This window comes from Barbus barbus (assembly GCF_936440315.1).
Source record: "Barbus barbus genome assembly, chromosome: 42".
NCBI classification, from domain to species: domain Eukaryota; kingdom Metazoa; phylum Chordata; class Actinopteri; order Cypriniformes; family Cyprinidae; genus Barbus; species Barbus barbus.
Window position 1 is genome coordinate 12,910,664 of NC_136720.1, and position 23,473 is coordinate 12,934,136.

At 36.4% G+C, this 23,473-nt stretch overlaps 2 protein-coding genes across 8 annotated transcripts in view; one reads left to right on the forward strand and one right to left on the reverse strand.

Moving 5' to 3' along the window:
* On the forward strand, positions 1-6,117 carry fam3c (FAM3 metabolism regulating signaling molecule C). The gene is made up of 10 exons (XM_079403422.1): positions 1-54; positions 1,343-1,404; positions 1,619-1,723; positions 1,914-1,940; positions 2,470-2,593; positions 2,761-2,819; positions 2,931-2,981; positions 4,102-4,186; positions 4,286-4,412; positions 4,531-6,117. Exons 2-10 carry the CDS (start codon positions 1,389-1,391, stop codon positions 4,618-4,620), a joined length of 684 nt encoding a protein of 227 aa, XP_079259548.1. The 5' UTR covers positions 1-54; positions 1,343-1,388; the 3' UTR covers positions 4,621-6,117.
* The window catches only part of ppp6r2a (protein phosphatase 6, regulatory subunit 2a), a 24,462-nt gene continuing 6,918 nt past the window's right edge, over positions 5,930-23,473 (reverse strand). For 3 of the 7 annotated variants that reach the window (XM_079403414.1, XM_079403415.1, XM_079403419.1), the window contains 19 exons: positions 23,402-23,467; positions 23,190-23,302; positions 22,937-23,050; positions 22,671-22,797; positions 20,638-20,790; positions 20,285-20,515; positions 19,674-19,738; positions 19,400-19,515; positions 19,229-19,314; positions 18,827-18,907; positions 18,620-18,717; positions 18,399-18,456; positions 18,171-18,298; positions 17,947-18,086; positions 17,731-17,866; positions 14,921-14,973; positions 13,470-13,644; positions 9,378-9,482; positions 6,361-9,290 (listed from right to left, as the gene is read on the reverse strand). In XM_079403414.1, the coding sequence (XP_079259540.1) occupies positions 9,242-9,290; positions 9,378-9,482; positions 13,470-13,644; positions 14,921-14,973; positions 17,731-17,866; positions 17,947-18,086; positions 18,171-18,298; positions 18,399-18,456; positions 18,620-18,717; positions 18,827-18,907; positions 19,229-19,314; positions 19,400-19,515; positions 19,674-19,738; positions 20,285-20,515; positions 20,638-20,790; positions 22,671-22,797; positions 22,937-23,050; positions 23,190-23,302; positions 23,402-23,467 (2,094 nt within the window). In that variant the 3' untranslated portion in view covers positions 6,361-9,241. Of the gene's footprint in view, positions 6,287-6,360; positions 9,291-9,377; positions 9,483-13,469; positions 13,645-14,920; positions 14,974-17,730; positions 17,867-17,946; positions 18,087-18,170; positions 18,299-18,398; positions 18,457-18,619; positions 18,718-18,826; positions 18,908-19,228; positions 19,315-19,399; positions 19,516-19,673; positions 19,739-20,284; positions 20,516-20,637; positions 20,791-22,670; positions 22,798-22,936; positions 23,051-23,189; positions 23,303-23,401; positions 23,468-23,473 lie in introns of those variants that run through there. The other 4 variants (XR_013783457.1, XM_079403418.1, XM_079403417.1 and 1 more) reach the window with 4 other exon arrangements.

Below are 23,473 nucleotides of genomic sequence, written 5' to 3' on the forward strand. Positions count from 1 at the left end.
CCTCTGCTGAACCCGGATGTAGGGATACTCAGCGTTGTGTCGCCGTGGCAGCAGGTATATCTTTCTATTCTCTTCTTCTTTATTCAATATCAGTCTAAAAGTATATTCGTTGGGTTACATGATTTCATATTATATATCTGTTGTAAGGTTTGTTTTTTTATTGATATATTCGCCTCATGCTAACGGCTACTGTTGACAACTGACACCTAAACTTCACACAAACGATTAATTCGCTTCTAGCATCTTTTTCAGACATAATTAGAGGTTTTCAGGTTTTACATGTTAGATGTTGAGCTGAAGTTAAAGCTAAGAGTTTGTTGAATGTTTATTGGCTCGAGGAAAAGGTAATTTTCAGATGACAGGTGAAGACTGATACAATCTATAACTTAAACCAGCTTATAAACTTTATATATTTTCTTTTTCCACCTTTCTATACATGTGAAAAGGGTTTGATCAGTGTTATTATTTATAATGGCCAATGCTCATATTGATATATGGAGAGCAGAGTACAATTGAGATGCTGAACACTAGCTTTATACTATATTAGAATTCACTAAAATAGTGGAAAACAGAAATTGTGCACTTTATTCATAAACAATGTAATGCAATCATACATTATATAATTCTGTGATGTTAAACATGGTAAAATGTGTGTGTGTGTACTTGCTTAACTGAAAGGATAATCAAGTTACTTTGAATATATAAGTAAGCAAATACATGAGGGTTGGAAATGTGAATTATGAATCTGAATCGGCCAAATATGTCTCAGTTAGTCAGCCTGGCCATTGTTTCGCTGTGTAATTTTTAACACATATGTGACCCTGGACCATAAAAGCAGTCATAAGTCACACAGGTAGGCCTATATTTGTAGCAATAGCCAACAATACATTGTTTGGGTCAAATTTATCGATTTTTCTTTTATGCCAAAAATCACTTGGATATTAAGTAAAGATCATGTTCAATGAAGAGATTTTATTTATTTCCTACAGTAAATATATCTAAACTTAATTTTTTATTAGTAATGTGCATTGCTAAGAACTTCATTTGGACAGATTTAAAGGCAATATCTCAATATTTAGATTTTAATAGTTTCATATTTCCGAATAGTCAAATATTGCCATATCCTAACAAACCATACATCAATGGAAAGCTTATTTATTCAGCTTTCGGGTTATGCCTAAATGTCAATTTAAAAAAAATTGACCCTTATGACTGGTTTTGTGGTCCAGGGTCACATATGTAGATTATCTTGAGTAAATCCCTGCAGGTAACGTTAGTATTTTAGCTGGAATATTTATGAATTCAGGCTTTTGTTATATGAAGATATCTGATCTCATGCCAGGTGTGTGGTTCTCTGTGTGGTGACTGGTGCTTGCAAAGCCGTCAGGATGATGCGAGCAGGAGGTGTGTTCGGTTTCTTTCAGTATGAACTCTGCCTAATTATATGTTACATGTAACCAACAGCAAATATTTGCTTTTTTGTCATTGACAATATGTTGAGGAAATGTATGTGTAATAGCAGTGCAAAAAAAAAAAAAGTTTTGCTTTAAGACAATAATTTTTTTTGTGCAAAAGTGAACAAAATAGTTGAAATTAAGTATTATTATTTTTTTTACAGGCCTTTTGAAACTGGCAGTGCTGGTTTCTATCTTATTTTTAGTTGTGTTCCTGGCATTTCAGCTATTAGAGAGCAATATGAATTTTAATTTTGGGAAAGTACTTGGTAAGTTCATGCATGCAGCCGTTTTCTGCAACATCCTCTGCAATACACACAGAACATACTGATCTGAAACTGCGCACGTCTTTTGTTTGTAATGTAAGATAATACACTTGTTTGGCTAAGGAATGAGTTCGTGTTTATTAGTGTTTGACATGGCACATTGCTATTTGCTAATCGACATGTTTCTCTACAGCACGATACGCACCTGTAGAGACTGTCCGTGAGTACATCGTTTTTTGTTTGTTTGTTTTTTACTACATATGAGAATTGAGGATGGTGAATGAGTTCCTATCTAATCCTTAATAGTAGCTGACTGGACTTGATGAACAAGCTCCTCCTGTATCTTTGATTAGAACTTAACGTAACTTGAACCTGTGCAGAAATCAACCATTGGTTAAAGGTGTGCATAGTTAAACTTTCCTGCAGTGACATTAATAGCATGTAGGTGTTCGATTCTTGATTTTAGAGACATAGTTGGCACATTAGATGTGTTGAGTTGCTGCCAGCTGCCATTTAGTTTAGATAAAGTAGGTGTGTTTGGGTGTGATCTTCCTTTTATAACTTCAACCACTTAAGTCTGTTGTAGACATAATTCAGTGTGAAGACGCCTGTCTGGTATATGTGTAAATAATATAAACAATTAATAAATCATGCAGACAGAAGACTAGAACATAGCCAAAAATGTTTGTTGTTTTCTTCCCTCAGATAGGTAAGACGTGTGTTTATGAATGTATTGATGTTCTTTTCAGCCACCAGACCTCCGCGCCACAAATGCGGCCTTTCTAAATCATGTCCCGAGGACCATTTTGCTTTTAAGATCACCAGTGGAGCAGCCAGCGTTGTCGGCCCGAAAATGTGTTTTCAAGACAATGTGTAGGTTTTACACACCTCTCTAATTGCGTATTACTACTAAATAATCACTATAGGAAAAATACAAATCTTGACACTTTTTTTTATTGGCTGGGGACTTCCTGAATTCAAAGCAAACATGAGAAGAATGTGCCTGCTGGTGTTGAACTTTCTTCTTTATCTTTTATCAGATTAATGAGTGGAGTAAAGAACAACGTTGGACGGGGCATAAACATTGCATTGATCAATGGTATGCCTCCTTTTTTGTCTTTAGAAACTTGTAGATGGTGAAACCTTTTAAACTGAACAGTAACTACATACTGAGAAAAGTTGGACTGCATTAATCCACAGTCTTTTACAGGCAAGACCGGTGAGCTCACCAAGATTGATTCCTTTGACATGTGGTCTGGAGGTAAATTTGTTTCTAGTCCTCATCTTTTTTCCATTTGCGTTTTATTTGCATTGTATTAAAATCCGTCTTAGGTGATCACCTTACTAAAGCTGTTAGGTACACAGTCTTTTTGTCCCATTTTTATACACACATTTATATATATTCCGAAATGCATAAGATCGCACATTTGTATTATAATGTTGTCCTCTAAAAAAGTGGTCATAGGAGAAATGTTTGAGAAATGGGGGTCTCGCCTAACTGCATTTTATTCAACAGTACTAGTAATAGTACTAATAGTACATTTTTGACTCAGAGGCCCCCATGTAGGCTAATATATTTTAGATAATTTTGCTGTAATGACAAAACTGCTCATTTTCAGAAATTAGGATTGGCAATATATTAAATTAATTAATATGATTTTAACACTTTAGTATAGGGACCAACTCTCACTATTAACTAGTTGCTTATTAGCATACCTATTATTAACATATTGGCTGTTAATTAGTACCTTAAAGCACGTATTCTACATCCCTAATCCTACCCAATACCTAAACTTAACAACCTTACTAACTATTAATAAACCGCAAATTAGGAGTTTTTGAAGCAAAAGTCGTATTTAATGGTTTGTTAATAGCGAGAATTGGAATTTAAAATAAAGTGTGACAAATTATTTTATAATTAAAATGAGAATCCTTAAATTCCATAATTTTAGAATTTCAAGAACTGATATTTATGACACATGAGCTTACATGGCAGGATACGTTTTTTACAAATAAATTTGACTCGCAGATAGCAATTTTCTGATTAAATATATCAAATAAAATTCTTAAATTCATTCATTCTTAATAAAAATGACAGTTGTTGGGGGAGCAAATTAAACTCAATTTTTAAAGTGTATTTTAAAGCTCATTTGGTCTTAAATAATTTAAAATGATCTTGAGGCCCACTTGGAAGTGTGCTGAGGCCCCCTAGTGGTTTCTGGCCCCATGGTTGTGCTTTAATTGCATTGCAAGAGAATAATTTGAATACCGGTTGAAAACAGGGCCACTGTGTTCTGGTTTTATTGTAAAGAGCTTGTTTGTATTTGCAAACTGGACCGGGTCGAGAACTTGAATCTTTTTAAATGCTTATTCTTGTCTAGATGTGAACCAGCTTATCAAATTCTTGAAGGAAATAGAAGATGGAAGCATTGTCATGATGACCACTTTTGATGATCCTGCAACAAAGTGAGTCACTTCTCTAAATATTTGGTCAGACTTTTACAGATCTGTCAAAGCTTTTCTATTTAATGCTTTTTTTCCCCTTTTTTTTAAAATTATGAACAGGCTAAACGACGAGGCCAGAAATCTGATAGCAGAATTGGGCAGCTCAAGCATCAGTATACTGGGATTTAGAGATAACTGGGTGTTTGTTGGAGGCAAAGGGATCAAGACAAAAAGCCCCTTTGAGCAGGTAAATTTGCCTCGCGTCTTGTTTTCAGGCCGCAGCCCTTACTAATGAGAGGCTATGTACTGTTCAGATTTTCAGTTAATATTTTAAATATCTAATAAACCATCTCTTATGTCTCCAGCACATCAAGAACAACGCAGAGACCAACAAGTATGAAGGCTGGCCAGAGGTTTTAGAGATGGAAGGATGCATTCCTATAAAATCAGAATAGAATCAACCTCTTACGGTATTTCAGATTATTTAGCATTTTCATGTACAGCCTGGAGAAGGTTGAATAGTTCAAAATTTTACATATGCAATGTTGCATTGTTTGATCAGCATTGACAATGATGCAAATGAGAGTAGAATATAGACTTTAAATTTGTTGTTGGACTTCCTGTATTTTGAATCTTGCCATTAGTGCTCCTGAGCATTTGCTGCTCTATTCCTGTATTTATTTGACAGGGTTCCCTCTACTTTTGACCAGTGAGTTTCCATGACTTTTCTTCCAATTGTCCATGATCACTAAATGGATTGTACGCACAAAGACCAATATGTTGCCAGATCTATATTTCACAGTTGAAAATCACCATAAAAATGTATATTCACCATGGAAATATCACTAATTCACTAATTGTTGTGAATTTTTCCAGCCCTGGAGTTCACAGTCTTAAAATGTCATGCCTGTGGGAGATCTGATTAGTAGGGTTTGTTTTAATAACTGGTCCATAAACAAAGTTTTTTGCCATTTATGAGGTTTCCGTGTCATAAGGAAAAGAGAGCTATTGAATCAGATGATTTACTGCATGTTTTCTTGTCTACTGTTTTTTTCTTTCCTCACAAAATATAAATGGAGAGGGTTTGCGCTCATATTTATCACTGCACTATGACACTCTAAATGTTAATCATACTGGATTGAAGTTAAATGGCTGAGGGCTGCTGTCACAAAAAATTATTTATTTCCTTGTTTATGGTAATATTTCTATTGGCAAAGTATTTTGACTGCTGGGCTTTATTCCTGAAGGTAAATAATGGAAAATTTAAAAACTGCCCATATTTCTGGTGTGTGATGGGTTGAGTTATTGATTTGTGTTGGGTTTTGACCTTCTACTGTTTTCAGCTTTATGCTATTTATCCTTAGCTTTTGGGAATGTTGTTACATATGGGAAGCTCCGTCCGTTATTGTGTTGATAGTCTGTGTGGTTTCTGCACATTCTGATTTTTAAGCAGAATGTCTAGCAGCTGTTACATGCCGTTAGTGTTTATAGCAAGCAATAACAATATAACTGCTTTTATTCCTAACTGTGCCTGCCTTCTGTAGTGTCAATAATATGCGCTTTTCCACCATGTAGTAAAATGTCCCATTATTAAGGAATTATTCAAAACTAATGATTTCTACTTGTTCATTTTATACTTTCCAGCACAATTTTAACTAAATAACGTGAAGCTGTGGATTGAAACCCATTCATTTTGTAAGAAAACCAGTTGTGTGCCTTATTTACCACAATTATCAAATTATTTTATCTACTATTTTTTTTTTTAAGAGTTTTGTGTGAAATCATTGATGTTGCATGTCATGGCCTTAACGTGTAAAGCTGTTTTAAGGATTTCTTTTAGTCTAAATTAAATTTAAATCAAGTAAATTGTGTGATTGCAGAGTCTATTTTTTTTTTTTTGTAAAAATAATGTTTCATATTAAAACAAAGCTGAGCAAACGGTTGTTGCTTTCATTCTGGGTTTTGTCTTACCTCTGTTTAGATTAAGGCTGAGAAAACCCCAAGAATAACCCTAGCATCTGTTCTGCCTCATCAAAGCATGATGCACACATCCAGAATGGTGCATGTGTTTATAAAGGAGTTTGTAGATTCTTGGAAGGCGTCCATTCGGCTCTCATTGGCCTAAGAAAAGACCAGAGAAGGTTTCAAAGCACACAGCTGCACAATAAAGAAATGGTAAACTTCACTCTGCCATCTTAACTGATGAAAATCATTTCTCTCAATAACAGATTTATTCCATTCTGAAAATATCAAAATATATAGGTACTGATGTAGGCAACAATATAATGTACAGACCCAGTCTATACAAATGTCAATGTGCTGAGAACTACCTTTTATGCCATCAATGAATACCTTATATTCTGACAAACTCGTCTCAATACACTAATTCTCTAAAACGAATGACTAAGTTAGCGGGAACTTGTGAACTGAAGTGCTCTGAAACATGGTAATTCGTTTATCCTGCAGCATGTGTCCTTCCCCTCCAACAGCTCAAATCCAGCATCATTATGGCGGCATGGAGATACATAACCACTATTTACAAGTGTATGAAATACATCCATGAAATGCAATTAAGGTCACTGTATTCGAGGGAGAGAACTGTAGGGAGCTTGTACAGCTGTACAAAAATATTCCAGGTTCGATGCTATTAGTTACCAGAGAATAATTTCGAGTGCTTTCAGTTTCTACTAAACAAAATTAACATTAACGCTGTTATTTAAGACATAGTTGTGATACAACTCATCATTTTTCAATGGAACTACTGTTTGTCCCATTTGTTCGTTACTTGCCAAGTAATTCTGGTGTTTCCCTAAAAAACTAATACGTGCACTTTAAATAAGGGATAACATATCTGTATGACAGGTGAGCCATTTCAGTTACAGTTACCCAGATGAGCATACTTATATACGGCGATTGGCCAATCAGAATCAAGAATTCCACAGGGGTGCATATTAAGTGGTTTTATCAACAAAACATCTAAAGCTATACTTTAAAAACAGAAAGTGTAAAAAAAAAAAAAAACTTTAACTTTCACCATAGGTGGATGACTTGCTTGTACAATCTGAGGAACGAGTCAAAATTATGTTCTGTTGTAATAGAATTGAACCTGGAACAGTCTAATTAGAATTAAAATAATTGTTTGGCAGCTTTTGAAAATAATACAACCATCATCTGTTAAAAATCTATAGCTGTGTAACTGAGACTTCTCTTGGGAAAATAAATGAATACAAACTCCCAACTCAGCTGTAAATGTACAGAAACAGTCCAGACACAGAAACAGAATTGAACAGAGCAATATTTTGGTTGCTGAAGATCACATAAATTAGAATCTCTACAATATGTAAAATAATATTGGTTAAAGTTAAAAATAAGATTTTTTTTAACAGTTAAAGAAAAAAGGCAAATACATACTTTTGGCTTTGGAAACAACAACAATCTGAACATGTCATAGATACTGTATAAGAAGCAGAGTCAATGGAGAATTTAAACACTCCAGAGGCAAAGATCATGAAGAGCGCGAGAAAAAAAATACACTGTGTTCCAATGCATGATGGGAGACCAGGTCTCCATACTAACACCTCAATAAGTGCAAAATAAATAATGCAATATCCCAATCCTGTAATCCAACAGATTTGGTACCATAGTAAGCTTGCTGAGATATGATACGTGAAATGTGATAGCCAAAAAAATTATCACATGATGTTCAGGATGAAATATTAAAAGGGGGTATTTCCAACGAGAGCTACCGGAAGGTTCTGAGACAAGTCTGAAAAGTATTTTTGACAGCATATAACAAGAGTTCTGGTTTAAAAAAAAAGATGCATAACACTGTCCTGTGGAGTATTTCATATGTAATATTATACTACGGAATTGGGGCACATTGTCTTGGACTCTTGTCTTGGAAAACAAATCATGTGCGGCGTTGGCGCCAGACAGGGATACAAAAAAAAATGTGGGGGCGGTCCTTTTGAGACCAGCTGACATTTAAAACAGACAAAAAAGCCTGTTTGCTTTGAGGCAAACCCTTCTGTCCTTTAACAGGGATTCTGAAGGATTTGTAACTTAAGGCAAAGGTTATTACGATTACTTTAAGCTTTTTGCTTTAAACCCATGATTCGATTTTTGGAAAGCTTAAGCATAAAAAGAAAATGAGATAGAAACTGGTTTAGTTGATCTGAGGGGAGGGGGAAAAATGGACAAAAGTAATTCAATACAATCAGAAGGTCTTGACTAACTAGCTAGAACGTTGTCGGAAAAAAGCTGCTTGTATATGCTTGATAAATAATGTTTTGCATGCAATGAAAAAGTCCAAAAAAATTCAAAGAGGCACACCCCCACCATTAATGTATAGTTTCCGAATGAGTCAAATTTAAATTAATTGACTAAATATTACTGCACAGGTGCCGACGTAGACACCGTGACATACATATCTGCTTCAAAGCACTTCCGAACATTCAAATACATGATTTAATAAGATTAGGCCATAATAATGTTTAAAAAATCTTAAAAGTGAACTTGGCAGGGCGGTGACCTGTGCAGAAATGTGTCAAGCATTACAGAACAATTCAGTTGTGCTTCAACATACAGTAAATTGTTGCAGAGGCTGTTGTCAGGCAACGAGGCTTTCGATTTTGCATGAGGATGTTCAAGACGTTATGCCGTGAAGGATGCGCCTGTGCTTTCCAATTAGGACCTTCACATCCCTGTTTTCTGCCATCCTAGGCTGTGAGCAAAAGAAAAAAAAAAAACGAATCCAGAAAAATTAAGGGAGGGACACAAACCGAGGAAAAAAGAAGTCCTGACAGATCCTGTAATCACACGGTCACTGCTACATTTAAAACGGTGCATATCTCATACAAAGTTGAAAGGATTAAAAGACTAACACCTCTGAGCACTGTACTGGTTACTGGTTTGTGTTATATGCCCCTGGCTTCCTTCTCCAATTATGGGCTGATTGGCAGTATCCAGGACCAATAACATGGCAGCATTCTTTATTTTAACACCAAAAGTGGTATTGAGGTTTGGGGGTTCAGAATGGAAGAGGCGGAGAGTGGGTCGGACTCCTATCCAGAGCCTTCAGACCGGTCCGTTAGGTGTGATCTCAGCTGAAGCAGGTGCCTCGACTCTGTAGAGGCATAAGAGAGAGTAAGAGAGGGTGGACAGCACTTTTTCTCTCTCATATAACATCTGGTTTATACACATTCACCTTTACCTTGTCTCTGTCACAGTGGTATCGTCTGACTCTTCTGTAGACGCTGAAGACTCACTATTGTCTGTGATGCTGAGCTTCTCCAGAGCTTCAGTAGGCGCCTCGCTGCTGAGAAAAGAGTGCAAGAGTGCAGCACAAACATTTACCAATAAATACTTCCATGTCTTTACGGAGTCATAATTGCACTGAAAGTGACAGGGTTGCTGCAAGATTTTTAAGCTAAAATTTAAGACCTGCACAAATAAAATTAATACCATATGAGCGGGGTAGGGCAATGTCTATGGTAAACTATTATTAAGTTGTAAAATGACTGTAAAAAGCATGATTTACAGTTCAGATACAAGTTTTCACAAAAACAAAGTTTTATAAAATGATACACTTCACATTTCTGCCTGTAAACCATTTTTAAAGAAAATGGATGAGTCAAAAGTATTAATTATTACATTAACAATTATTATCAATAATTATATTAATTAAAAAAACATACAAACACATTTCACTGTTTAGATTTTTATAATGAATTATCTTCTTATCGATCCACCAGTTCACATTTACAGCTCTATGTGTTTGCAAGGTAAAAACATGGGTCAATTTTCACATTGGTCTGAACAAAAAAACAACAACCCAATGTTCCTGCAGTACCGGAGGCTGCAGTTCTAGGACAGCATAGGACCATATTTTTTGGGACAGCACCATCTATTCCAACAGAGGAGACCTGATTCAAGCATCAAACAACCAGATGCAAAGACTAGATCCATGGAAACCATTCATTTTTTAATCTTTCCATCTTATTTTTAATTAAGCGCTAGCGTGAACTTGAGTGTCTGAGGGGGTGTCAGCAATCTCCATTTAGCCTATTTAGCTGTGCAAAACAGTTCATTGTGCTGCTGGATGTTGTAAATTAGTATTTGTATTCAAATTATTTTACATTTATTAAAGTACTAATAAATCACACTAATTTGTACCGCAATTGTTTTACAGTTTACTGCACTTTAAGTGGGTCACACATAAGACATGAAGCGCTGCGGCTAATGAACTGAAGTCTCGCACAGACACAAGTCTTCCTTTTCTAGAAAACTAAATTTAAAACCGGAATATTGAAATAAATTAGGTTAAATATTTCAAGAGGGTTACCAATGGGTATATTTAAGTTTAGGAGTTGGTTAGGACAATAATTAAGTGTATGCAAATAACAACTACATAATTCCTTAAAAATAATATACAGAATTGAATAGCAAGTGTCATTTAGCAGACACTTTTATCCATAGAGACTTACAAATGAGGACAATGGAAGCAATCAAAATCAACAAAAGAGCAATGATATGCAAGTGCTATAACAAGTCTCAGTTAGCTTAACAGTACACGTTAGTGTTGTCACGATACTGGAATTTCTAACTTCGATACGATACCTTGAAAAATATCGATACTCGATACCATTTTCGATACCACGGTGAAAAAAACTGCCACAATATTAAGGGGGTAATTTTTTTTAAATTTAAAGATAAATGTAACAAGTCGAGAACATGCGGTATATTTTACATGAACAAAAAAATGTCTTGAGATACTGCATTTGTTGATTTATTTATTCATCTTTTATTAATCTTAGTTAAATGTTAATTGAAACTAACGTTTACTACATGTACTAATTAAAATCCAAAGTTCTATTTGTTGATATTCTCATTTGCTTCATAACCAAAATATTTCCAGATATAGGGCCCTATGAAATCCGTTTTATTATTCCCCAAATTCCGTTTTATTTTTTTCTACATTCAATTTTTTCCATTTTAATTTTTCTGGATTCCGTTTTTTTCCGTTTGAATTTTTCTGGACTCTTTTTTTTTTTTAATGGTCAAATTAAATGCTATTAATCTAAAAACATGTCTAATTCATTAAAATCATGAAAATTATACAATTTTACATTTAATTTATTAAAAGTGTAACAAAAATGACACGTTTAGGGCCGTATGAAATGTTTTATTTTTTTCTCACCTTATGTTTTATTGTTACCAAATTCTGAGTTTTAGCATGTCTATTATTTGAATGCATACAAACTATTTTTATTTATTCTTACAGTAGCCTTATGAAATGTGTTTTCCCCCTCAGAAATTCTGTGTTGTGTATTTAAAGTTTACTGGATATCAGATGAAGGCATAAGACAATTTTAATTAATTTATATTTGAATGAATGAAAATTAAACATTTACATTTTCGCGATTATCGCGATTTGATTTAAGTGTAATGACCTACTTTTGATTAATTCATCCAAACTTTGACAAATTCCATGACATTCCGCGTTAAACTGTAAATTCCGTGTTTATGACTGGATTCCGTGCGCGTTCTCTGCATCGCGGAGATCATAGATCCCTACAGATAGCGCTCCTGCTGTGTTCTTTAACAACCAGAGCAGTCATCTTTCTATTCACTTCACTTTTGCTATTTAACCAGAGCGAAGGAGACGAGTGCGGTGACGTGTGGTGCTTGTCCACGCGCTTTTGGAGAGAAGTGAAAGCGACAGCTCGGCTAGTATCGGTGTATCGATACTTCGGGAAATTAATATTGGTACCGTTCAGATATTTCAGTATCGATATTTATCGAAATATCCATATTTTTGACAACACTAGTACACGTAGCAAGTTTTTTTTTATTATATAATAAAAAAGAAAACAGATAGAATAGTAAAATAATAGAGCAAGCTAGAGGCCTTTTTTGCTTTTGTTAATTGTATAATAAATACAAAGAAAACAAATAGAATACAAAAAGATTAGAAAAGCTAGTGTTATTTTTTTATTAGATTTTTTTTAAAGAAAACTATCAGTAAATGAATAGAGTGCATTTTAGATTTGAATTATAATAGATAGTGCTAGAGTTAGAGGGTCAAATAAAGATGGAAGAGATGTGTTTTTGGCCGATTCTTGAAGATGGCTAAGGACTGAGTTGGGCAGGTCATTCCACCAGGAGGGCACATTTCATTTAAAAGTCTATGACAGTGATCTTGTGCCTCTTTGGGATGGCACAATAAAGCGACATTCACTTGCAGAACGCAAGCTTCTAGAGGCACATAAGTCTGAAGTAATGAATTTAGGTAAAGGGGTGCAGAGCCAGTAGTGGTTTTGTAGGCAAACATCAATGCCTTGAATTTTATGCGAGCAGCTATTGGTAGCCAGTGCAAATTGATAAACAGAGGTGTGACTTGCATTCTTTTTTTCTTATATTGCTGCCGCGTTCTGGATTAATTGTTAAGGTTTGATAGATAGCCTTACTGAAAATGCACATTCATTCTCTGCCAGCAGGAGGCGCTTTCGCTTTGGTAACTGCAGAAAAGTGCAGCACTCATATCGATTTATATAGCCTTTTAAAGTTTGTCACATTAAGCTGTATCACGATTCTGGTCTGTACCCAAATTTAAGACCTCTTGAAATCATAATTAAGACTTTCTTGTACAATTTAATACTTTTTATGACCTTAAATTTCATACAAGTAAATTTAAGACTTTTAAGGACCTGCGGGAACCTTGAGTGATCACTTTTCATCATTAAATTGTTTAAAACTTGATTGAAGCGACTGGACAAGAGGAGTAAGAGGCATTCTAAAGGTGCAGTCAACATCAGCAAAATTTTGTGGGCCAAAAAAATCATCCACTGTCAATAGTATCGCGATGAAGCATCACAACAAAGTCACTTTCAAAACGAGCAGATTTCTAGAGCAAGAGCAAATTCACAATCAATTTTTCACCCTGCAGAAATTTTCACCCTCACATGAAATTTCCAATTGCGTGAATTCCTATTGAAATGACTGGTTTTTGTCAGTGTCCCACTACTGCGGTATATCGCCAAACTACGGTAAATATGATGAAGTCAATGACTTTGATTTAGGGAAGTGTCCGAATGGGATCCACTTTTCAGTCTAGTCTGTCATATTTCTCTTCCCTTTAAGTGGTTTGTTTAGAGAGCATAACTCAACAATCATCACGGTACAGGTCTTCTGTCATCGTTTAAAAATGGGGATATTATTCCCTTTCCTGAAGTCATAAGAATCTTTTTTTTCAGGAACTACATTAAATCACTAATGCTACTATTTCTTCGCAAAGTATTCTTACCTCGAGGGTGCTGTTGTCTGGTTGGCAGGTGTTTTAGGGGAACCCTCTGTCTTATTTTCTCCAGGGTCCTCTTCACTGTCTGAGCCTCCAGATGAGCTGCTGTCTGAGGCCACCAGAGGGGCTTTTTGCCCAGGACTTTCTTCCCATGCTCCTGTAACTGAACCACTGCCAGCCGCTGCAAAAAATAATATAAAAATGAAGGGTCCTAGATTACAAAATTTCAACCCTCTTCTTAGGGTTTTTCTAGTGTTTTCCATATTACTGCACCATGTCATTGCCATGTAAATGTACACGGTCATGCGTTAATGTTTTAGAGTTTCTGATGTCAAGGACTTCAGAATGAATGTATTTCTGAATAGGAAGTTGTGTTCTAAATGTTTTCATAGTACCGGGGGGGTATTCTGCAAGGCATGAACACACACACTTTTCTGTCACCGAGCACATAACTTTACACTACTTAACTTTGCCAACTTAAATGCCTGGTGAATAGGCAAACTAGCTTGAAAATTATGTAGTGTTAGATATTTCCCAAAGGTCTGCACTCAGCTGCACGATTCTGGATAAATTGAGAATCACAATTTTTTTTTGTCTCAAACAGAGATCACGATTCTCCCACGAAACAAAATAATGTGTGACAAAATATTATTGCTGCAGTCTATTTAAAAGTGTTTAATTTGAACAAATTTTTAAACATTTAAATTAATACGTATTTATAATATATTTAGTTCATATTAAAATTATGAAAAAGTGGTTTGAATGAATGATTTAATGTCTCACTCATAAATACTTCACTTTTCTTTACTGGATGAATCAGTGTTTTTTAAACGAATCTCTTGATTCAATCACAAATACATTTTTAAAGTCCCTTTTCACCACCTAGTGGCGAAACAATGCAATCGACAAACGTTATTTGAAGCACCAGTTAACTTTCAAAAGGTCTATTTTGATCGCTACCATAAACATCAGTGTTTATATCTGAATTATTAACTTATGAATGACTGTAATACAGAAATAATACTGTGTAGTTGAAAAGACTGTTTGTGAAGCTGTTACTCAAACACGGTAACTGTCTGCAGCTGAACGCAGATGGGAATGTTCCGGTAAAACTTTTTAAAAGGTTTATTAGACACGGGCGAAGCTCTAGTGCAAATATATCAGTATTTATCCAAGTACGTGCACTTTTTTGGACTAAAAGCTCTAATATTAGGACGCTGTTCAGTGAGTGCAGCTAATAAACCGCAGCAGATCTGACTGAATATGAATGTGTGCTTTGAGGTCAAAATGCGTGCCCGCTACACAAAATGCATACAGGTTGGCAGGTCTGCCATGATATTACCACTTTAAACATTTCATCAGGCAAATTTCAGACAGAAAACTGTCTGTTGGTGGTCGACTACTTCCCACATTGTTTATTAACTGAGTTAATATTCAGACAGACACAGCATACTCACAATTCTTCTCTTGGCCTTGTTGAGGTTGTCCCTCGGTCTGGCTGGACTCTGTGCTATAATGTAAAAGTCAATGGATCAGCACTGATAAAGGTATTCCCATAATTCAAACACAGCCCAACCAATATTACCTCACTTAACCTGTTAACTGTCGGTTCCACTTTTTGAGTATAGGCCTGGAAATAACATTTCCAACTTAAATTGTTATAAATTTTGAATGGTTTGGAGCAGATACTTAAGGTTGGTCTCTTTTTAAAGAAGACACTTAGCAGATTATCGTAGAGGTGAAAAAAGTTATAAAAAGTATATTACAAAAAAAGTTATGGAAGTTTTAGTTTATGGAAATATAAAATGTAAATTAAAATATTTATATTTTATATAAAATATATATTTTACAAAACATGTTTTACTCTAAAACAGGGTTCCCACTCTTTTTCAGAGTTCATATTCCAGGACATTTCAAATTTCATTACGATGGGAATAAAAGACATGGATCACATATTCATGGCCTAAAGTAATATATTCTTCCCTCCAGAAGTCTTTAAAAAAACATACACATTATGGCTATGACTTAACTATAAAATCAGAACTGCACTGAATACACACACACACTGAGCTGCCTGAGCACATTGCCTCTTCATTTGTATTTGACACTTGAAAAGCTGACTGACTAACACTTTCTACATCTACAGCGGTTGCTTGTAGGTCTTTGTTAGTTTGTCCGCAAATGTCCTGTCCTTTGTTTTCAGAAGCCCCTTCCCTGAGAAAATTTGTAATTTTTGTCTCTTTTTTCATTTGTGCAGCAACTTTTATATGGCCTTGCCCTCGTTCATGACTCTTTAGTGCTGACAGACCCATGTTACCGAGGATTGTTACCGAGGATTTCCTGCAAAACTTGCAATATGCCCTTTGCACATCTCCTGATACTTCTCCTAGCCAGTCCCTGAACTGGGGATCTTCTTTCCATTCCTTCTTAAACTTGCACTGTCTCCCTGACATTTGTGTTGCTTATTTCTGTAATTCAAGATCAGAAATGTTACAGATGCAATGAATAGCCATTACATGCTCTAGTATCTTTATTTTTATTACCATCTCTTTTTACATCCCTCCTTGTTCTTAATTTGTCTTAATTTACTGTATATGTTATTGACCGTATTCAGTCATTAGGGGTTAAATGGATCGTAGTTGATCAATAATCCATATTTATCATGAATGTAATGTTTTAAAATAAAATACAATTTTGAATAGTAAGAGAAAAGAACACTTTAAAAATTACAGTAAAATCACCAGTAGGTGGCAGCAAATAACAGTCTTAATGAGTGAGTCACCAGAGTAATTCTTATTAAACGATTCATTCAAAATGCTTATTCACTTAAGAATGAAGCAAATCAAGGTCTTTATGAATGGTTCATTGAATCGCTTTCTCAAATGATTCATTGGGCAACGAAAAACACTAAGTAAGCGGTTTTCATTCACATAAGAAATAAATAAACGATGTGAAAGAGGAAGGAGTTTGTTCTTCGCGCGCTGTCTGAAATGCCTCTCTGTGTGTGTGTGTCCAAAGAAAACATTGAGCAAGTAATGTTACCGAATTATTTCACCACTTCTCACGATGGAATCGTTTGAAATTGCTTGAGCGTGTAAACAAGCAAGACAAAACACGTACAACTGATAAACTTATTTTGCATAAACTTGCATAAAATTAGCTACGTCCTTACCAGACAGCATTTGCTGAAAACGTTCGAGCACTTAATTTCTAGCAAGCACCTGCAACCGCCAACACAAGACAGTGTCACTACGTCACAGCTAGATTACTCGCGTGTCAAAACTCTGCGTCCCTGAACAGAGCGCTTTCTGTTACTAACGTTAATTGTTTTAGACCATTTGTAAACTGTTCTGCAATGACCAAGGACATTAAAATAATAATAATAATTTTCCAGGACAACAAGATTTTTTTCCAGGACAATTTATGTTTTCTCTCATTTTCCATGTGTTTTCCAGGACTGGAAAATTGGTCATTCATTTTCCAGGATTTCCAGGTTTTCCAGGACGCGTGGGAACCTTGTAAAACTACTAGTAAATAAATAAATAAATAAAAAAACTGAAGAAGTTGTGTTCAAAATTTGAGGTTGATATCTCAAAAAATTAGCTTTCAGTGATATTTTGTTTGGGCGTAGTACCAACCTTTTCCACTAGATGACCATCAAACCCCATTAGTAACCATATAAGGGCGGCTCCATTTCCATATATGGTTTGAGTGATCTGAAACATGTTTTTCCTTACTTTTCTCAATATTTATGATGTAGACATCACATTCAGAAGTATTAAGGGTAGTATGGCAGTATTTGCAGTTATAGTTCATGCTGCATCAAAAATTGAGAACCTATTGTTTTTTATTTATATTCGAAACACTTTTAGACCTTTTTTTCTCAAAAAATAGAATGAATGTTATCTTTTGAACACTTGACAAACATGAATGGCTGATTTTTCATGATTTTATATATGTATCACTATTCCAAAGTAAAGGTCAGTTCTCGCTCTCTGAGTCTGATGAGTACTCTTCTTACAAATTAATAAATTACGGTTGCTCTCTCTGTAAAATATTTCAAAGATCAGTCACCAAATATGAAAACTAGAGTCTTTAAGCTTTCAAACGATATATAGTTTGTCAAGATTGCTTTAGGTTCAGACTAAGATATTACTGTTTAAAACATGTAATGGCAAGTGGGCCCACCGGTGGGCCCGTGACAGTTAACAGGTTTTAAACAAACATTCCAAAACAGTGTCGTAAGTAGCATTATACAACTCTTTACCTGCTAAAAGGCTGGAACTCAGTGAAGGAGGCCCAGCTTGAGTCCTGTGCACCCTCACCTCCCTGCTGAGGGGAGCCACCCCAGGAGCTAGAGGAGCTCATCTCTGTCTCGCCAAAACTCGCCGTCCAGCCTGAATCTGTACAAAAGCACAAAGCATGTTCAATAAACAAATTCATCTGAAAGATTCAGAGTTGTGGGTGATGTTATAGCACTCACTTTGAATCTGAGCTGCTGCAGACTGCTGAGGACTGGCCTCTTCCTCAACATCCTCTTCCTCAGAGGCCGACCCGCGGCCTCCACCCCCATTCCTCACAGCACTCTTGGGTGAACTATCTGAAGAAAGAGACACCCCAAACCTGGAAAGAATAAATCGAGAATGTGAATTCAATAAACAAAACAGGAGCACCTATTTTCTCAAGCATATGATCCGTGTGTTGTACCTCGATCTGGATTTGATTTGTGTTGCATAGTTTATTTCTTTTTCATCCCAAATATCCTCCTCTTCCTCACAGTCATCGAACTGCTGGATTCTTTCTTTACAACACGCCTCAAAAGCTGCAGCATTGGCCTAAAAAAGCACAACAATTCGAATACAGCATCAAAACACTTACAGCAGGGCTAAATTATCATTTGAATAATGGACAGTGTTTTCAGTGGCAGACACTTACACTATGATCATCTGCATCTATATTGAAGTTAATTTCAGCAATTCGATCAAACGCAGCACTGCAAGATTGAAAGAGGTCTCTCAAAAATCATACTGACAATCTTTACCACAGAAACATATCAGCACTGTATATCACTGCATGTCTCTGCAGCATTCTGATATATGGAAATATTAATCACTGGATCTGAGAAATATTTATACATGTATGTCTTCAGCACTCACTTGATATTTTCATCATGCTCACTGAACTCCTCATCATTAAAACCAAACTGATCCACAAAGTTGGCGGTCATCTGCTGAATCTGGTAATCAGAGAACGCCTGAAACAAAAAAAAAAAAAATAATATAAAAAAAAGCTTAAATGCTCTCCAATCAGCTTTAAGGAGCTTACAGCATACTCACGCTGGCTATGTATTTGTTGCTTCTTACCTGTTGGATGGACAGATCATTGGGGAAGGGGCTCTCCATGTCATCATCTTCACTAGATGAGTGCAAGTTATGGGTGCTCACCTGGAACACAGGATGAGAGCCAATCAGAAACCAGCAAAGTGAAAGTGACATTAAAAAGTGTCCGCAATGAACTGTGATAACTGGTTTCCTCTAAAGTAAAGGTTTTAAAGCAATTTTGATCAATTAGGGAGTGATGTTCTTTTTATGAAGAAATTAAAGCAGCACTGAGCATCTCTGAAATGTTTACTGTTATAATCTATTGCAGTGAAACATCTTGAAAGGGGGAACAAAAAAAACATACAATCATTACATTGACTATTTAAATATCCAATATTATTCATCCGTCCAATGCAATGAAATGTGTGTAAATGCTTTCCTCACCAAATCCACTGTGTTTCTCCTGTTGGTCTCTCTCAGAGTCTCACCCACAAAACTCTCCCAGCGGCCTCTGCAGTCTTCTGGCAGCTCTGTGGAAATACAAGTGATTATGATGTCAGGCATCATCAGTTCATAAACTCTGTGGCTCTTTTGACATATTCCTGCACAACAAACCTTTAATTAGGTCATTAATTTGAGAGTGAGCCAGCCCTTTCTCCAGGTTTTGAACCACAGTATTTGCAATTCTTGTCAGGTGACCCATGTTTCCCCTTCTCCTTCCTCCTTCAGCCCTGGAGATTAAGGTAGAGAAACTACAATCAGCCAAAAGCAGAAACAAACAGACAGACAACAAAACATACTGACGACATGATGGATATCAAGATGAGCTTCATGGGACAATCACACATGCTTATAAATCAATGACAACAAAGAGATTAGAGGCTCTTACTGAATTTTGTCATTTTCCTCCCAAGCATCCAGGATCCTTTGCACCAGCCGGCAATGCTGGAAGAGCTGAGGAAAGCAAACAGCCAGACATTGAGAATCATGAACAAAAAGGAAACACAAAAGATTGTAGAAAATTGGCAGTCAAAAAAGCAGAAATTACAAACCACATGACTTGAGATATCAATCAAGGTGGGGAATGAACCAAAGGTCATTACTTGGGGTCAGTGGTTTGTTCAAATCCCTGAACCAAAGTGTGTGCAATACATTACTGTTCAAAAGTTTGGGGGTCAGTTAGATTATTTTTTTTTCATGAACAGAACAGCATTTATTTGTTTTTGTTTTATTGTATAATTATTCATGTCTTTATTTTCACTTTTGATCAATTTTATGCATCCTTGCTAAATAGTACTTATTTCTTTAAAAAAAAAAAATCTGTCTGACCCAAACCTTTGAACAGTAATATAAGTGTTAAGTAGTGAACATGATGCTTGCAGGAGCTTGCACCACTTACAAGGCCCACTACCCTGTTTCCTGGTAGTCAATACGAAAATAGGCACCTAAAGGAAGCGGTCATGATCAAAAAACAGATATGAACTAAAGCAGATGACCTACATTGGCAACAAGAGCATCTTGAATGGGCGTGTTTGCTGAGTCTGAGGTGCTGTTCTGGCCATGTGTTCCCTCTTCCGATTGGCTGCCTGTGCCTGTAGCTGGTCTCTCCTCGTAGTTCTGCAGACCTGGGTTCTGGAGGTCACCGTGGGCAGAGTGGTTCAGGATGGATGCCACACACAGCTCCACTTGCAAGTGCAAGAAATTATTCCAGGTGTATTTAAAGAATAAATCCTGCAACCATAGAGAGATAGAGAGAGGAAGTGAGGAAGAGAGAAAAGAAATGATGAAAAACAAGATCACTTACCCACAGTGTTGAGTCTGCGATATTCGATGTGTGTGCGAAAGTGATTTACCAACAACAGGTCCATGGTGTTGAGTCTGCAGATCTCTTGGCAGATGCTGAGGTTGCAAGTCTGCAGCAAAGAAGCCACCAGTCTGGCCACATGAAGGCGGGCGCTCCCCAGGGGCTGCTCCAGGATGCCCACTGTAGTGAGTATTGCACTTCTCTGTTCCACAGCAAGTGGCGGGAGATTGACACATTGTTAGAGGCCCGTCACTCTCAGCATTGCACAGTGATTGTTGAGACAGAAGCTCTGTTCCAGAACTTAGTGTGCTGCCAACAAAGACTGACGCACTTTATGGCATCATTAAAATGATGCTCCTGAAGGCTGTTCCACAAAATTAAGCAGCAATGTTACCTTCAAAGACTTAAAGTCACAATGAAAACGAAGTAGCAACTAATTGTTTCTTTCGTATTGCGATGTACATACGAGTGCAACAGATTATCGAAAAAGGAAAAAAATTTACTGACTGGATTTTGAGATGTGGGCATTGCACCCAAAAATTAATGTGAGCTTGCAAAAGATTGTGAAGAGTGGCTTAGCCAGAGAAGTCTGTCATTTCACAGGAAGATTGAGTTAGGACATTTTGCTTTAAATTTTCAAACAATTTATGAAATAAAATGACTGGCATGGATGAATCAATTGAATTACGATCAATAACATGCATTTTCATACCGACTTTGCTTCAGATATTTGGGTGTGGCATGTATTTTGATGCCTAATGAAGTAAATTATCTTAGAAACACACTAACTCATTTAAAGGGGTCCTATTATGCTTTTTCACTTTTTGAATTTTAGTCAGTGTGTAGTGTGTATGTTTGGGCATAAAACGATCTACAGAGTTACAAATCTCAAAGTCCACTCCAAAGGGAGATATTTTGTTTAAAAAAAAAATCCCTTTTCAAGAACTACAGCAATGGCTCGTTTGCTTGCTCGTCTTGCTTTCCTGTATTTATGACATCACAAATTGCAAATCCCGCCTACAGTAATTTGAATGGTTGGGGGCCGAGGAGCACTGCACGTTTCAAAATCGAAACCCAGTGTGGGTGTTTTTATATCACTGTATTTCTGATGGAAACCAACTATTTTCAGAAACTTTTGGATGTCATTTTCATTTAATCTTTCATATAATATCTGATAAAGCAGCATTTGTCTGTTTTGTGTTCAGCGTTACCAGGGAAACCTCGAGCTCTCTCGCTCCAACAGTGCCTCTGGCTGGCAGAGAATTAATTTTCATATATATGCGGCCACAAATAGTGTAAGTCTGTGGGACTATGATAAAAATAAATTCAACTATATAACAGTTTCACTGCAATTCATGTTATAATGTTAGAATTAAAGAACAATAAACATATTACCGTTGCCCTTATCTGTACATAGTAAATGCAGTTATTTTTAAGCTGTTGTTGACATCCCATCAAAAACGTGATTTAGCCAAAAAACAACAACATTACCACTTTAATATGTCTTGCAATATCCGTGCATCCTCTTGTTCAATATTCTCGGGGTCTGAACTGATATGGCAATATTGACGAACTTGCTGTTCTGACAAGGGGCGGGGCAATACTGAAATGCCGTCTAAGCTGTTTACCAATCACAACGCACTAGGACAGCTAACCAATCAAACACATTTCATTTTTTGAAAGGCGGACATTCATCAAACCCAGAACTAATCTAGTCGTTTGTGTCAGGCTGGGGAGAAAGGTTTTGTAATAATCTAAATTGTGAGAAAAATAATGCGATTTTCGAACCACCAAGCATGACAGCATGTACACCCCCAAAACAAAATCAAGACTTTGTAAAAGAGCATAATAGGACCCCTTTAAGTTTCTCAATGAGCTTCTTTTGAAGAGTGACACCAATGTAGAGTTTTCCAAATCATTCACTTATGAGGTTTTACTTTAGTTATCCACACAGAAAGGCAGCTTAAGTTTGGAAAGAGAGCAACAATCTTTAGCTTAACACACAAAAAAGTGGTTCAAAAGCCCTGAGATGACATTTATGCCCAGATGGAGTTGCTTGGGAGTGTGTGTGCATGCTGGTACCATAGGAGGGTTCAGTAGGAGCTGCTGGAAGTCCTTTAGATGAGGCTCAATAGCACGTAAAATACTGCTGTTGACAGTGTAAGACCTTTCACATCCCTGAGAATACAGGTCCATCAGACCCTCCAGCCTAACAATATCAGACACAGAGATAGCAGAAGGTCAAAGAAAGATTAAAAAAAAAAAAAAAAAAATGAGGGAGAACAGCAAGCGTCTAAGCATGGCTGTTTATTTTAGGATTAATTAGGCTCTGTAATGAATGAACTCACCCTGACCTTCGTGACTCCAGTAACGTAAGAAGCACTTGCGTTCCATTGACGACAGACGCTTCAGTCCTCTCCCCTTCAAACATGTTCTTCAAAAGCTCCGCAACATTCTCTTGTCTACAAAGACATAAACGGATGAGATACAAAAACAGTCTTTTTGTACAAAAACAGCAATCTTTACAGAGTGTGTACATTTTTACACATGGCACACTATGTTACATGACTGTGATCTTAGCTAATCAGATTAGGCACTTACGACTCCAGGACAGCGAGTAAGGGGTCTGGTTCGGTGACCTCTGACAACTGATTGGCCTGGTCTCGACTAAGTCGAATGATGTCACAAAGAGTCTGGGATGCATTAGATTGTCTCTGCAGAACAACAAGAATGTCTTTTTTTTTTTAACTTCCATAACTGAAATCATGTGGGCTGGGGTTGAAAAGTTCAGCAGAGTGAGGAATATTTTGTACCTCTTCATCTCTCCCTGTGTGCATGAGCTCTGTGAGTCTCTGGATGAGTCTCTCCTCATTCAGCCACTGCAA